This window comes from Platalea leucorodia, assembly GCF_965183815.1.
Source record: "Platalea leucorodia genome assembly, chromosome: 4".
In the NCBI taxonomy this organism is placed as follows: Eukaryota; Metazoa; Chordata; class Aves; order Pelecaniformes; family Threskiornithidae; genus Platalea; species Platalea leucorodia.
Window position 1 is genome coordinate 99,878,534 of NC_138826.1, and position 16,888 is coordinate 99,895,421.

General features: G+C 42.0%; 1 protein-coding gene across 1 annotated transcript; it reads left to right on the plus strand.

Moving 5' to 3' along the window:
- The first annotated feature begins 4,568 nt into the window (after nucleotides 1–4,568).
- Nucleotides 4,569–13,866, plus strand: CAV2 (caveolin 2). Its single transcript, XM_082311381.1, has 3 exons — nucleotides 4,569–4,804; nucleotides 4,988–5,175; nucleotides 12,760–13,866. The coding sequence occupies exons 1-3, from the start codon at nucleotides 4,655–4,657 to the stop codon at nucleotides 12,908–12,910; spliced, it is 489 nt and encodes a 162-aa protein (XP_082167507.1). The 5' UTR covers nucleotides 4,569–4,654; the 3' UTR covers nucleotides 12,911–13,866.
- The last annotated feature ends 3,022 nt before the right edge of the window (nucleotides 13,867–16,888 follow it).

Sequence of the window (16,888 nt, forward strand, 5' to 3'; positions counted from 1 at the left end):
TTTCTGCAACCAGTTTTTGACCTGAACACATTTATCATGTCATGTCTACTCTGACTCTCTAAGCAGCTTTCACCCTGCCATGTATAAAAGCAGTCTTCATAGAAGATTTTGGCTTAAATCCAGCAGCATTGGATATAATTTGGCAAAATAAATATACATGTTTAGCTGTGGCTTACATTTGTTTACGTTGATTGATCACTAAAAACAGTGAATTTTACACTCCACAGGGCAGAAAACTACAAGAAAAGCAACTGAGAGCAAGGGAGTTTCCATACACAGAGACAGGACCTAATTATCCTTTTTCACGGAACAAGTCAAGAGTCACTGCTTCAGTGGTGACAAATTAGCACAGATATGATGCACCTACTTTTCCCAAAAGTTTCCCATCAGTTTTTCTTATGCACACTCTTCAAACAAGTAATTGTATTTAATTTTTTTTGCTTATACAGATATGGCTACATCAAGACATTGGAGTTTGCAGCTTAAACCTCTCTATCTATGTGTCAAATCTGAATATTTAATCTGCCCACTGTGAAAATAAGAAAATCTAGGTTCTAATCCTTATCTTTAATCTCCAAGATGCTTCAGGTTTTGCCTCATTTTAATGCATCTTGCATATCCCTGAATGCCACCCAAATTTCGCAGTTCACTACACCTGCTTCCTTCATATGGATTTACAACCAAGCACGCATTTATCAGAAGGAAAACTGGGAAAAGGGGCTGTAACCTCTCCACTAACACTGCCTGGTTCACTTCTTGAATTCTCAGCTGTGCTGCGGCCTCTCCCTTTCATGCTTACCGCATAGCCAGGTGAGAACTGCAGCCACCATTTCTACACCTCACTCCTAATGTACACAAATATTTAGAGTCCATCTTACATTTTGTATCCCAGTAGTCCATCTGTGAAATGGTAGTAACAAAAATTCCTCATATACCTCATAGAGATATGAGGATAAAATAAAAGACACTTCTCACAGCTCCTCTGAAATCATTAAGATTTTCGAAACTGATCTTGAAAAGAAAATAACGTATTTGAAGTACATATCTGTTAAAATTCCAGTGAAATTACAAGAGAAATTAATAGGATTGCTTGTCCTTTATCTCTTTGAAAATGTAAATTGCTATGTATATGATAATCATAATATGATAACTTTAGATCAGGTTAGAAATAATTTATAAAAGGGAGAGGGGAATGAGGAAAAGAGCACCCTAAGAATCGAACTCATCCAGACAAGCAAAATAGAATAGATGAGGCCCAACTGGCCATTACCCACGGTCTTGTTTTGGGGAGGTTTCTCAAATGCAAAGTATAATTGTGAAAGCTTTTGCTAAAAGACATGTAACTGACATCCTTGCCATGGTCAAGAAAGACAGTTTCTATCTGTATATAAAGCACTACAGTAATCACAGTAATGCTCAAAGCTTAAACAGGAACATCCTTATAAAACAAATGTTGAATTGACTCCACATTTCTCAATAAAATTACACATTGGTTAGACTCTGAATGTAACCCATTCTTTGCCACTGAGAAATATGAAAGCTTTTTTGCTGAGAACTCTCCTCTTCCAAAAATATGAGCTGAGCTGCTTCCCCTTATGCTGCACTTCAAGCCTCAGAGGAATTGCTGTGAACATGTAAGATGCATCTTCACAATCCTTCTCCAAACGAGTTCTTAAAACTCCCTTTCCAATAACGTGTATGAAAACACAGTAACAAAACCGAGCTTACCTCAGCCTTGCTTGTTTCCTGGAACGCCCCATCTGTATGTCTCTATCCATCAGTCATCCTAGGGCCTATAATTTTGATTACAAACTCCTTGAGACACTACTTGTTGTTCAATGTTTGTGCGGTCTATACCGCAATGAGCTCTGAGAGACTATTCTCATTGAAAGAAGTTGTAATAATGAACAATTTCACCCTTCCATTTGTTAAAAATACAGCAGCAAAATGCATAATGCTTAGAAAATGGAGATACATTATAGCTCCTCGAAAGCTGATGAGAACTTCAAGCACAAGTTTAGCACCATAAAGAACTACACCTGGGCCAAAGTGTGGAAACACACACACACATACACACACGTTTCATGTCACATGATATAATTCTTTGTCTGTTACCTACACAGAGATTTTTAAAAAATATCTGTCCAAAGGATGTTACAGAACTTCATATAAGACTGGAGAAGATTTCCACCCTGTTTGTGGTCATTGCTCTCTACTCTTACTTTTGTCTTTCAAACTGTTCTGTCCAGCCATGCTGGCAGAAAGCTGAGCCAGGCAGCCCTGGGGAGGGAAACTGGAAAAATCTCCCCTGCTGAACACTGTATGTGCCTCCTTGTTTTCTGTACATTTGCCAGAAAAGCCAGGGATCAGAGCTTGACACTGCTCAGGCTTTGCCATCAACCTCACTTGATAATTCATATACAAGTCATTTCCAAAATAACTACCAGAGTTATTGAAAACAACATGTTTTAAGCATTTCTTAGTAAACAACTTCCCAAGTCATCTACAGCCTTGAGTTTTTATTGCTTTTAAACAGGCTTTTCATGAAAAATATTATTCTTTCAGGAGCAATTGCATCACCACTTTATTTCAAATCCTCAAATCCTCAGAGATTACGAAGGAAAACTCTTCATTTTCCACAGTGCTGTCTTGACAGACATCAACATTTATCAGCTATTACATTAGCAGATTTCAAAAAAACAGATGGACATTAACAAAAAGTGTTATTTGTTTTTTTATAAAGGGGGCTGATACTGCAAGACCACTCTCCAGTGGCAGACTGTGATTTGGGCGACCTTGCAAGAAGAACTACCCCATAGCTTTTAGCAAAGCTGGAGCTCAGCAAGCGGAGCTATGGTCTTGCTGCTCCAGCTGGTTGGTAGAATAAGATGTAGCAGGAGTGGTTGGGAAATGGGTAGAGCTGTTCAAAAGCACCTCCCTGGTTGTGCACATGCACCCAATCCATGCCTCTAGTGAGGGGGAAGGTAGAAAGTAGCTGACATAAACCAGTGTGCTCTGACTTCAGTAGCCACCAGGTTAGTTTGGGATCCTCTGCTGGTTGCTCCTACCTTGCTTTTCAGCAGCACCAAACCCAAATTTCTCTGCCTGACCCAAGCAGCTGCCAGAAGCCATCTGAATGCCTTTGGGCTGCACTCAGCTCCCCATATCTATAGGCTACAAAATAATAGTTGCTGGACAGAAGCACCCTGAAGGGTGGGTCTGAACCTCAACTCTGTCAATTGGCCTTTTTATTCCTCCCACTCACAGAACAAAGAGGAATTGGGGAGCGTGGAAATGCAACTCATAAGTATGTCTTGAGTCATCACGCTGGTTCTTTGCTTGCATTTGAACCTGTTGTAAATTCGTATTTGCAGGCTTTTATACTTAATAAGCCACAGCTATGTTGCTGGATCCAAACCATTTACGTGACACCAGTATCACTAAACTCATCAGCGTGGGAGAGAAAAGAATCAACAGGGGTTACACATAGATGCGAAGCTTTTCTGCAGAAGTTATCCGGTCAAGAACAATGTGATATGGTCCAGAGCATTGTATTAGGTGATTTCCTACCCAAACCTTGCACAGTTATTTTTATATCACTTTCCTGTGAACTTCTCAAAGATTAAAGTCATTCTTCATTTAATGCAGTGGTGAAAATTAAAGAAAATTACCAGTACCGGCTTCCTTCTAATTTAACAAGCCTGGATCATTGATTAGTAATGTCACTTCTCTTTCTGATTGTAGTTATTGAATGAAGCAAGAATGTACTCCTGACAGCTCATGAGTTCACGCTGCCTGTCAATATTATCAAATACTTTTAGCAGTCATTATAGCAATTTGCTCACTTTTATACAGATCACTCTTAGGCTTAAAACATGTTCTCAAAAAAACCAGAGGAAATAAGTTGTACGCACTGAAGCTAATACCCAAGGAGGGCACAATAATAGCTCGTAATGATGGATGCATTATTTTCCTGCAGCAACAATTAGGCAGTTTAGGCAGTATTAGCCAAGTAAGTAATGTTGAAGCGTAACAGACCGATTGGACATGGGAACCCGGGTGGGCAGCGGCAGAACACCTTTCTTCCCCCCTTCTTTCCCCCTTACTCCCTACGGCTGGAAAGAGCGCAGCCGATGCGACCCAACACGGCCTAATGCACAATCGCCTCAACTTTCTTCCTGCTGCCTGTTGTTGCAATGCCACAAACGCTTGCTCCTACAAATTGCAGTCACGCGTGAGGCCGCAGCGAAAGCAGCGCGGGGCCCGCTGGCCGGGGATTTCGGCTGAATGGGGAAAGCGAACACGGCCGGCGCCGGCGGGCCGCTGGAGGGGACCCCGGCTGGAAGTCCCGACCCACAGAGCGGCCGCCCAGCGCGGGGCGGGCGGGCGGCCCGCAGGCGCTTCGGGCGGCGGGTCCCTCGCTGCCCCCGGCGCCCAGCCCGACCCCCGATGCGGGGAGCTCCCGCCCGCTCCCGGCCCCGGCCCCGGTCCCGGCCCCGGCCCCGGTCCCGGCCCCGGCGGCGGCGCGGCCCGCGGGGCGTGTCCCGGGCAGCCCCGCTCCGCCCCAGCCCGGCGGGGCCGCGGGCGCCGCGGCAGCGGACGGGGCAGGGCAGGGCCGGGCCGGGCCGGGAGCCGGGGAGCGGCGGGCAGCGCCATGGGGCTGGAGAGGGAGAAGGCGGACACCCGCATCTTCATGGACGACGACAACTTCCCGCGGAGCGGCGGCCCCGCGCTCTCGGAGGCGGAGAAGTGCGCGGAGGACGAGCTGGACCGCGACCCCCACGGGCTGAACGCCCACCTCCAGGTGCGAGCCGGCCCGCGGCCGTGGGGACCCGGCCCGGCGGGAGCTGCGGCGGGGCGGGCGGGGCCGGGGCCGGGGCTCGGCGGCCGGGCCCGGCCGGGGCCCGCGGCGGGGCGGCGGGCGCGGGGAGCGGCGGCCTCCCCTCGTCCCAGCTCCGGGTAACGGCAGAGCCGCTTCTCGTTCCAGTTGGGGTTCGAGGACGTGATCGCGGAGCCCGAGCTAACCCACTCCTTCGACAAGGTCTGGATCTGCAGCCACGCTCTCTTTGAGCTCAGCAAGTACCTGCTCTACAAGCTGCTGACGCTGGTCCTTGCCATACCGCTGGCCCTGGTCGTGGGGATCGTCTTCGCCGTGCTTAGCTGTCTGCACATCTGGTAAGTGCCTTTTGGTGCTGGTCGGTGTGTGGGCTCTGCAGACAGCTCAGCAGAACTCCTCTGGTAGCGTTAGTGCCTGTCGGTCACACTCTTTACAACCGGTAGTCAGATCAACTTGCATTATCTGCTTTAATTTTAAAGGGAGAGAAATGAAAACAATGTTTTGTCTGTGGTTCAGTTCCCTGCCTTGCTTTTACCAGCGGTCTGTCATGTCTGTGTAAGCTCCTTGGGGCAGAGAGTCTGTTTTACCATTTGCATGGCACCTACCACAATGCATTCCAGCCTTGGCTGGCTTCTGGAGTAATAACAATGATTGCTTGGGGTTTTTTAAACTGATTGTTGTTAAAACCTGTGTATTTGCAATGAAAGGCCTGGGCAGAAGTATTGCTTACACCTGACACCTTCCAGTATGGTTACCTCTTTCATTTTTTTCCTCACAGACTGAAGAAAGCTTTTGAGGGCCCAGCTCGCTCTTTCTTTGCTACTTGCCACAAAATCTACTGTCACTGCCTTGCATCTGGTACGTGGCCATCTCTAGGTGCAGTGCCCCAAAGCACTTCCACCTGAGCAAAGAACCCCTGCTGAGCTCAGGAAAGCTGCTTCTGGCCGTGGCCCAGGTTCATAGGGAAATACAGTAGCCCTCCATGTCACAGCAAACCTGGTGTACTTGAAACAGAATACATATTGGCAAAATATCAGGGAAGAGTACCTTGAGAGCAGAAAGGGAGATGATTGTGGAAAAGGAAGACAGGCAGGGAAAAGAATGAGGCTGAGGAAAGAACTGAGAATCCAGCAGGCTGCAGAGGAAGGGATGAATGCAGATTATCAACGTCATTCCTGCAAACCAGGATTTTCTGTATACATGCGTTTTGGGCAGTCTCATTTGACTTGGGTAACACTGGAATCATGAAGAAGTTGTTAAGGAAAACAAACTATAAGCCAGAAATTGGGAAACAAACTTAAAGAAATAGGAATACATTGGTTGTCTGAACCTGTGGTTGCAATGTTTTGGGCACAGATTTCAGTTTTCAAAAGTGGAGTGGAAGTTTGGGTTGACAACATTGTCATGAGACTTCAAAAACTGATTAACTTGAATTTTGGAGCATAAAGTTTGCATAATATCTAAAGGAGTTGCAATGTAGTTTAAAGCTGCCCACTTGCTACTCCCCGAATTATGATGAATGTTGTATAGTGTGCCCAGACTTTTACGTCTGTCAGCTGTCACTGCACTGTACTGTACCATGTTACCACAAAAGGGTTTGGTGGGCATATAGACTTCCAGTAGTGGATTAGCTATGGAAGAATTCATTGATGCCCAACTTATTAAGACTCTAATAAGTTCTTGTGCTTCAGAATGATCTTGTATCTGGATTTCACAGCCTGGATATGTAGGCATGAGTTTCACTGAACCAGGACTCAGAGGTCAGTTTCTATTTATCGAAGTAGTCCCTAGTGACTCTCTCAGGAACTTAGGGTTCTCAGTACATCTGAAATAGGACTGTCTGAATGTGGCACTTGATTTTGAAAAGTTTCCCTTGACTTTCTGTGAACACATGTGCTTCCCCAACAACTAATTTTCCTTCCCTGTCTTCATTGTCAATACAGAAGTGATCATTCATTTTGATCATCCTTGCACCTGGGGTGGATGTGATAGAATCGCGTAACTTGGTAGCACTATCTGCACCCTCTTGGACCCCATCCAGTGCTTCAGTACAAAGCCAGCACTGTCTCATCTTCCTACAGCCACAAGCTGGATTTGTCCCAACACAAAGGTGGAACACACTGAGACTAATTTAACTTCTCTGCAGCTCTCCATGTTCCAGATTTCTTGGGAGTAAGGAGTTCAATGTTTCTGCATTTGAGAGGGTAGCGTAGGAGCAACAGATATCAGAGGCATTAGTCAGTGGAGGCATAGGGACCCTCAACACATGGTACTGGCTCCCATATAGCCCCATTCTGATCTGAATTCTCTCAGTGCCAGGAGGCACACAAGGCGCGAACATCGTTCTTCCACTTCGATCGGTCTGCGGCTGCGTGCTCTGGAGTCCCAAGGGCCACAGCGCAGTCTTCTGTTGCTTTTTTCCTCAAGACATGACCGATCCAGTTCCATCTCCTCCTCCTCACTTCATTACTGATTTTCTCCATCTCCAAGTTGATGCTCGTCGTTTCTGCAACTTTTTTTTTTTTTTTTTTTCCGGGAGGAGGTAGTTGGCCTCCTGCCCAACCCCCATGACTTGGAGGGCCAGTGGTTTTTCTGTCAGGGTGGCCTTCCCTTAGGCTGCATTGGTTCGCGGCACCTTCTTCAATTTTATCCGGTGCACCCTCCAGAGAGAGATCCCCTATCCACCACCCAGGGGACGCGCCTTCTAGCCGTGCAGCCCCAGCAGAAGGATATAGCCCCATTGGGTCTGAAAAAATAGTAACTCCTTGTTTTGTGGGTGAGAGGAGGGGAATTCCATAATAACTCTGTCTTTAGCTGTTGAAACTTCAGGGGAAAACCCTGGGCACACCGTCCCACATGGCTGCCTGCAGGAGGGCTGATCAGTCTCTGTGCCTCACTTTCATCATCCAAACCAGTGAGATGATGATGTTGATCTGTCATAGGGGAGCCTTTCCTGCGGCTAAATTTGAAGGTGTTTCAAGAACTTTTGGAAGTGCTCAGGCACAAAGCTCTATTGATTGTCACACATGTTGTTGCAGTTTTGTCCACAAAAGTCTGACTCAGCATCAAGGGCACCTCATGAGTTGCACCCCTCATACCTGATAGTAGGTGTTGTCTTTCACCGGCAAAAAGATTACTAAAGGAGGAAGCAAACACGTGAGACTTCATGGAAAGCAAAAAGAAAGCTGAGTAAGAAGTATGTAATAATACACTTCAATTTTCATTTTTGCCTATAAAGAAGGAACGTATTCTGGTTCTGTTCTCAAACTAGCTGCTTGAGCTAGAGTCCAGTTTTACACTACCTGGTAAAAGATACTGATGGGCTGAAACCGTGCCAGCTGGCAGGTTGATGACCTACATGCAAGCTAGTTCAAGGAAGGCTACTCCTTCACATTTCTTCTCCTTTACTGATGGCTGTCATTCTCGCCACAGGTTGCGGAAGGTGTCAAGACTGAGTTTAAACATCTTTCTGTGAATTATCTGAGCAAGCTTTTAAACATGTCATTAGATTAAGGCTGTTAAGGTTATTGATTTTTGAACATGAGCTGCTGGTTTTCCAGGCAGCACATGCAAAATCCTAATCTTTATTATATATCAGGGACTGATTCTTGTTCCAAGCTGCATCTATGCCACCTCTTGGAAATTAATACTTGAATCTCATATATGCTTTGTTGTAGTCTTGTCCGAATAGTGTTCTGGTATGGTGTGTATTTATGCTGAGAATTAGTGCTTTGTTTGAGGATCCATAACTTGGGTCTTGGGTCGGAGATGGGCTCTAAAGCACAAGGACTCAGCCAGCTTTATGCTCTTGTCATCAGCTGGAGCAGTAGGTACTTAGAGCTCCTCTTGGCTTCAACTTCCATTCACAGTGCTAAGATGCACCCAGGGACTTATACACAGAGAAGTAAATTTGGACATGCGTCATCTCTTACCTCTTTCTTCACAACTCCATTTACACAACTTATTGCTATCATATTCAATCCCCAAACCATCTCCCAGCTGGCTGTCTGAAATGAACAGAAATTACAGTAAAGCTATGCCATGAAGACCCACCTTCTGATCTGGTGTTGCCTTGATGCCTCTTCATTCATGTCCAGTATATATGCCTTGGCTTCTGAAGAGGAAGTAGGTGGATGTTGTCTTGCTTCCTTTTTGATTTTATCTTTTCCAGTCTATCCAGGTCCTGGGATATATAATGTTTGGTGGTAATGCACTTCATATACTATGTATGGGTCCTGGAAGACTTGGGTGGTTATCTCTTGGCTCACTCATAAATATCCCAAGGGTTAATGGGACTCTACATGAAGCTCTACAACTGCTAGCTAATATTCAGCCATCCATTCATGATGCTTGCTTGTATTGTAGAGCCGCACAAGACTTTTAATTCAAAGTCATGATGTAGTGCATGTGCAAACCTGGAATTAGGCAATTTAACCACTGAGTGGTATAGTATTTGAAAAATAGCATTAAGACATGTCTGAGGTTCCATTTTGAATAACTTCACAGGAGAAGATGTGATTCTTCACTTTGAAGCAGGAATCTGAATTAATAGTGAATCATTCCTCCAAACACATTGCTCAAGTCTGTGAAGTGAGCTGCTTCCTGAGAAACTGAAAATGCCCTTATGAGTGAGAATTAAATTGTGCTCTGCCATTTCCAAGAGGCATTTTGTTCTTGACAATGTTCCCTCAGGGATTAGCAGAAAAAAAAGTAATGTGAGCAAAAGTGAGAAGGGTTGATGGGTATAGCTTTGTAGATGTCATGCCTTGAACAGACAGAAGAGAATATAGGATAGGATGGAACAAGCAGGGTAATTTGCTCTTTTCAGTTCAACAGTTCCCAAATGAGGTGATTCCTTCTACTTAGGGAAGGGATGGGTATTTTATGATATATATGCATAGCAATATTCAGTGAGAGGTCATATAGGTAGGTGAAATACCTTGGCTATGCTTCAGCTTAGATACCAAATTCAGCATAGCTTTGATTTTTCTTCCTGGTGCTGTACCAAGTGGTAACACTACTGGTACCACTATTGCAGTAAATGTTGATACACTGACTTTACTTCCACTGTTAGACATTACTCAAGCAAGCAGTTACCATCTCTATGAATAGAAGTGCAGACTGGGGTAAGCCCACAGTATAATGAGTAAAGGATGTATATGTTAATGTTTATTTGATAGGTCACAAAAACAAATACATAGCTTCTAATGGCACTTGGTTATTTATTTTTTAAGTGTGCCTGGTTGCTCTACGGAAGGCACATCACACCCTCTGATGATTTGGAAATGCCGCACAGTAGGATAACATATCCTATACAGAACAGGGTGCATGCTTATATACATGTAGATACATATATAGACACACTCACATAATTTAAAAGTTAGAAAATAATTTTTAATGCTCTCTTGGGTGTAAAGGATTTTCTTCTCTGAGGAAAGGTGTTTGAGTAATTGTTGTCTAAGTAGACTGACTTTTATTTTAAAATTAAAAGTTACTTATATTACTTAGCTTTGGTTGCCAGCATGTTTCACATATCCTCCTATGGAGATACCTTACGTTGTTTTTCACATGTATTTGCCATAAAATTGGATAGCAAATGTTAAAAGATTATAAAACATTGCCAAAACATTTTTTTTTATTTATTGTATTTAAAATTATCAAAAGAGGTTGAGTTCCGGTACTGTGTGAATGACCTCTGCAGCAGTTGCAAGTAGTATGACCACTGCTTTTCCAGCCTTCCCTAATGACATCCTGGTGATTCACTACATCTTCCCATGAAACTTTTGCATAGTGTGATATTTGTTTAGTTTGTGTGTTGTGAGATCCTATCGACAGAGGGTCCAATAGAAATGTAGGGTTTTCTGCTTCTCTGCAATTCAGTTAGATTTAAAAAAAAAATGCAGGCCAAATTAATTTTAGTTGACAGCAAAGGAGCAGTGACATAGCCTTTATAAACAAACTGAAATGGAAAAGAGGTGAAGTCAACACAAGCTGAGTAGCCATTTCTGGTGTTTTCCCTGTGTTGCTTGGAGAAATACCTTTTTTTTTTTTTTCTTTGCATTACTGATGTTTATCAGCTGTATTCTAACAGGTGAAGCCCTAATTTTATTCTGTAGAAATTATCTGTTCTATATGCAGTGATACTATAGGTGGTTATAAAACACAGTTTACAGGATTCATTTTAAAACTAGAGACACATTATTCCGGTAATGCTCACAGTTCTATATGGTGTGTATATTACTAGCTGTTTCAGCAGAGACAAAAGAAGAGAAGGTTTTAGAAAAACTATTCTTGTTTAAATCCATCTGGGTTAGCTTAGAGTGCAGCACAGACATACTAGTATATGGCTTGCATCATATGATAAAAGCTGAGAATCCGGTTAGATGAACACTGAAAATAATTCATTTTGACTCTTTACATTTCTAAGCTTTGACTTTTTTTAAATGTGCCAGGGGTTTTTTTCTACTGTGTTATTCTGAGCGGTACTCACTGGAAATACACAATACCAATGATGAAATAGTAAATTAAATACTTCCTGTCATTCCAACCAAAGTCAGTGAGAATTCTGCAGTGGAATTATGTGGATGCAAGACTGTGATCTTAAATTTTGAATGCAACAGCAAACTAGAACAGAGTTTATTATCTTTACCAAGAGAATCTATAGCTTCTTCTCCCTAGTTTAGGAAATAAATGTGTTTTATATGGCACAGAGATTTTTTTAAAACCTTTCTCTAGTACCATTTCCGTATTACATAAATTATTTATACATTTAATTTGTCTGCACCCAAGTAATAACATCCAGCTTAGTGAAATGACCAGGGGTTTTGGCCAGTAAACGATTAAGAAAGGAGAATAACTTAAAATAGTGTGGTCAGTTATCATGTATCCGCTGGCCCTCGTGAGCTGCCCATATGTGCACTTCTGGCTCGCCTCCGTTCTTAGTATGCTTGCTTAAGCCACCACTAATGACTTTGCTTTGGAATTGGGACATATGGAGAGCATCCCCAGATGCTTACCAGTGCTCAGGAGATGAAAGCACAATACTTTTAAGTATGCACCCTGAGTGAAAGATCTTTCCCCTGGCCAGGAGTTTTGACCTCATTCTACATTAGTTTCTCACCCACAAATGAAAAACTTTACAGGATCAGCAAGATCCCATTTTTCTGAGGTTCGGCATGTCTCCGTACAAGAGTAATCCAACGTAGCCAGATATTGCTTTACTGTTTCTGTTTCATTGTAGCAACATGTAACAGCGACATTAGATCGGTAGGAATGAGACACGAATGGCGATGTGCATGTGTGCCTGTGCGTTTGCGTGTGTGTGAGAGAGAGATAGATAAAAGAAACACCCAAAGAGACAGCAGAGCAAGAAGAGATCATAAAGAGCACTGTTCCCAGTCAGTCAAACTGGGGAAGATGGTGTTTCTGTCAAGCCCCAAAGACCCACGTTCAGATATGACCACAGCGCAAATGAGCCCTTAGGGGAGTCCCTGCTCTTCGGCCACAGTGGGGTGGCAGCAGGGTTGCAGCATATCACGTACACCGGCCCTGCCAGCAGCAGGGAGAGAGCAGCAAAAGTTCACCCCTATAGAAGGCATCTCCAAAAATTAGCTCAGTATTGCCAATTAGGAAGCAGAGACATGATGAAAAGAAAGCTGGCGTCTCCTGTCCCATGTTGCCCACAACTGATGTTGGCCAGAGGACCACATGCATCATGGTGCTTCTGTCTGTGCAGGTGTGAGGCTGTGAGCACCCAAAATTGATGGAGAATGAGTGTGAGAGTGTAAAATCAACTTGTTTAGAGATTTAGAGTTATAAAGTCACTTCCTCTTCCATAAGATCTCACGCTTGTGTTTGGTTATCCTGATTTCCCCGTGCTATAGCAGCAGCAATCTTCAAATCTTCCATTTTGTCTTTTACAGGATTGTGGTGCCGTTCGTGAAAACCTGTCTCATGGTCTTGCCTTCAGTGCAAACCATATGGAAGAGCCTGACAGATGTTTTCGTCGTACCGTTCTTTCAGAGCATAGGCCGATGCTTTGCCATGGTTAATATACGCTTGGACCAAGAGTAAACATCAGGGATGCAACACTGCTGTAATTGTAGCTGGTGTTATATCTCTTTGCTAACCTAACATACAAGCACTTACCGTTCATTCCAAACTGTTAAATTAAAATGGCTGGTTTAAGTGGGAACATGCTACTTTTTCTAAAACTCATTTATTACCAGGGAGATCAGTTTAAGAATAAGTAGGCAGTTTTCATAGCTCACTATTTTAACAGCAGAGCGAACGCGGAGTATGTTGGCAACACTTTATTTTAATGGTACGTTGATTGCTAGATTACAGGAGAATTCTCATGAAGGTTTAACAGCCACCACAGTGATAATGATTGGCATTATTACTATAAATATTTAAATAGGCTGTGATACCTTGGGTGAAATGGATCTCTAGGGTTTCCCATTGACTTTACTGCAGTTCTACCAGGGATCATTTTTGGCCCTCACTATGCAGAATGATCAACTCAGTCCTTTTTTATCAGCAGTTAAAATGAATGTGACTCATTGCATAAGCATACAGAGAAAGGAACTGTTGTGTAATTCTCCTATACTGGGGAGGAAAAGCTCCCTGGAAGTTTATCCGTTAAAATAAGGTGTTAGCTAACGATTTGGAACATCAGCTAATCTGTATAATTTATTTAATGAGAGGTTAACTTTGCTGTATATTTTGGACCTTTGTAAATGGCACTTGATCGATTTTCTTTGAAGCATTATTTCTATAGTATTTGAATTCTAACCAACTTACTAGGCAGCAAGAGTGAGACACTGCAAAAAATGACTTCAGATAACTAAAATTTCAGTTTCTAAATTATGTAGATTTTTAAGTGTTGCCGTGCAATTCTAGTATATTCATTATATATGGTTGTGTGTAAAAGCAAATATTATGAGTGTTTTCATAAAAGACTATGCAAGAGTTAGAAATATCTGTTTATGAGAAATGTTTTTATTAAAGATGGGACGTAGTAAACGCAACCCTGCCTATTTCTGTGTATTATCTGTGTGAACATTGTGATATTTAAAACAATAGACACTATGCTGGCACTTTAACTAGGTAGCAAGCTCTTAGAGAAGGCAAGTGAGTGTAATTGGTATCCTTGTCTAATTCGCCTCACCTATTGACTTGACTCTCCGTGTTGCTTATTTACTACTTTAAAGCCTAACCTATAAAAAAGCCCTTCTTCCTTCTGTGCCTAATGTGGCTTTGTAAACCAGAATAACAGAACATATGCAGAGGTACATTAAAATTACATTAGCCTTCTGATGGGCTTATGCTGCTCTTTCTTTAAATACAAGTGATAAGTTGCAATTGTAAAATGTTTGTATGATTTAGAATGTTATTTTCTAAAATGATATCACAGATTTCTTATCAAACAAGAGATATATAATAAAACAATAAAACATCTGCTTTTTCCTATTTTCAACCTAATTTTTTCAGATTTTTCAACTTTTTAAAAAGCTCTTAAAATGCTGAACAGCATAGAATACTATGCAGTTCTTCCAAAATATGGGAGAGGGAAAAGAAATGGATGAGCATCAATATGGTTCCACTATTATCAACTGCATTTAACTTATTTATAGTAGAAAATGATATATCTCTGTGTGTAATTAAGCCCATACAGAATGATTGCTTTCTCTGAAGCAGGTCTCTCAGTGCAGAATTTTGGCTACATTAAAAAAACCACTTAATTCTTTTTACAGGCGCATGCTTTATTTACAGGTGAGCTGCCGAATTTTCCTTTTCTTGCTATTGGACTACAGAAACTAGCTGACACTGTACGTTCTTCGTACGTTGAGAACATCTTTGTACGTTAAAAATATTTCTACCATTTGTGCCATTTAGAGAGGGATTCATGTGGCTTTTCAAAACTGGATCTTAATGACTAGTGCCCATGGAAACTTCTCTGGAGTTTTTTTCTTCTGCCAGAAGTTAGCTCGCTGTTCAGATGTGATCTTCAACATACCTTTCTTATGTTAAAAATGGGAATATCTCTTTTAAAAATAAAAATTGGTCAGGCTAGGCTTGAACACTTTTGAGAGTTATTTTCTTTTACAACATCCAAGGATTTTTACAAAGATATTTTCCACAGAAAAACATCCCCTTGATGAACTAATTAAAAAAAAAAAAAAAAGAAAATAAATCAATCAGTACTAGTCCTTGTGTCTAAAAGGAGCCCTTTTAGAGCCTCCTTGTGTCTAAAAGGAGCCCTATAAAAGCCTAAGATTTGAGGGAACTCGGGTCTGGATCCAAACTTTGAGAATGAGGCCATTCCGTAAAGAAAAAGGTATCATTTTAGGTCATGCACTCCTGGATATATGCATTCTTAAATAGCTTAATGAAGTCATCCAGCTCTAGCTACCACAGACAATCAAGTAGCATGGTTTGGTTTGTTCTTATTTTGATTTAGGCTTGTCATTAATTAGTTCTTTTCACCATTTCTCTAGCTGTTACAAGATTCAAGTGAGCTTGTAATTAAGTAATTAAAGCTGTTAGTTTCTTAGATATTTTACAGCAGTATCTTTCTCTGGAACAGCTGTGCTTTTACTATAAGAAAATACCAAATGGACTGTTAGGCTTAGGGTAAAATATTAGATGCTTGGCAAATACGCTTACTTCATCCATGAAAGTAGTGGAAGGAAGCATGAATATACACAGACTCTTCAATACTTAGGTGTGAATCTGCCCTGGGCAACTCTGGCTGGCAAGTATTCTCCGGATTTTATGAATTTGACAGTTCTGACAGATATCCCAAAGCTCCGTCACAGCTGATACTGTCAACAGCTTACAGCGTTGTTGGACAACAGGGACTGAATGGGCACTGGCACTGAACTGTGATCTTCAACGTAGGGGTAGGTTCCTTAAGCTTGTCTCCAGTTTGTTTGACACGTGGACAAACCACCGCAGCTGATCCCTTAACGGCAACTTACAAATGAGAATTTAGGCAAGAAGGGAGTCCAGAAACTTAGTCCCATTGTCTGCAACAAATGTAGGAAAATTTACACCTGATTCAGGTCATCTACTTTGATGCATCTTCTTCCCCTCTATGGAATGGGGAAAATGTTATTGCTCTTAACAAGAGTAGACTTTCTATATCAGCATGGTAGAGTTATGAGGATAAATAAATAAAAAGTGTGAGATGTTCTGATTCCAGCCTGCCTTTTGTTACTACAGACCCTAGATTTATAATCATGAGCTGGAGATTCAATTCCGTCATGCAAAATATTTCAGCATCTTGTTTTTCGTGAAGATAACAACTACCATGGAGAACTAACCCCGGATTTGTGTTTATGGACTTTTTTCTTTTAATTCACAAAGAAATTTAACCTGCTTCCTTATGAGAGCTATTTGATAAAATCCTTCTAATCTGACTCAAGAACTTCTATATTTGTATCTTATCTTTCCCCACCCTACTTTTTGACCATATAAATTGGAATAAATTCTTAACAGAAACTTTGACATATTAGTAAATGAGCAGTCTTTTCCCACCTATCCAAAAAACTCACTTAGGCACCACACTGACTGAAAAGTTCAGAACATCCTTGCAGCTCTGGGACCTCAGACCACACACTCGTATTTAGTGGAAGCCAACGAATGGTAAGTCCATTATTTTTGCAGGGTGTGATCTTTCCCCCACCTGCAGAGATAAAACTATTGCTGTTAATCTGTATTAACTCTAGTTTAAAAATACATGGAAAAATAACATGGGATTTTTTTTTTTTAAAGAAAATGCAAATGGAACAAAACACCAGACATGCTACCAGTGTTGTCTGTTAGTACACTGTGCTCATGAAAATTAGAGCTGAAGACCTCCAGTGAGTATAGTGAACCAGCAGTTATGTGTTAAAAACTGAGGTACTTTCTTGATGCAGGGATTTACAACTGAGGGGAGAATTAATAAAAGCTAATTTTAGCCTGGTGACACTAATCTTCCTAAGTTTATTGCAACAAAAAGAATATGTCTTCTGTAGAGGCAATTCAGAGGAGCTAAAATAGGTT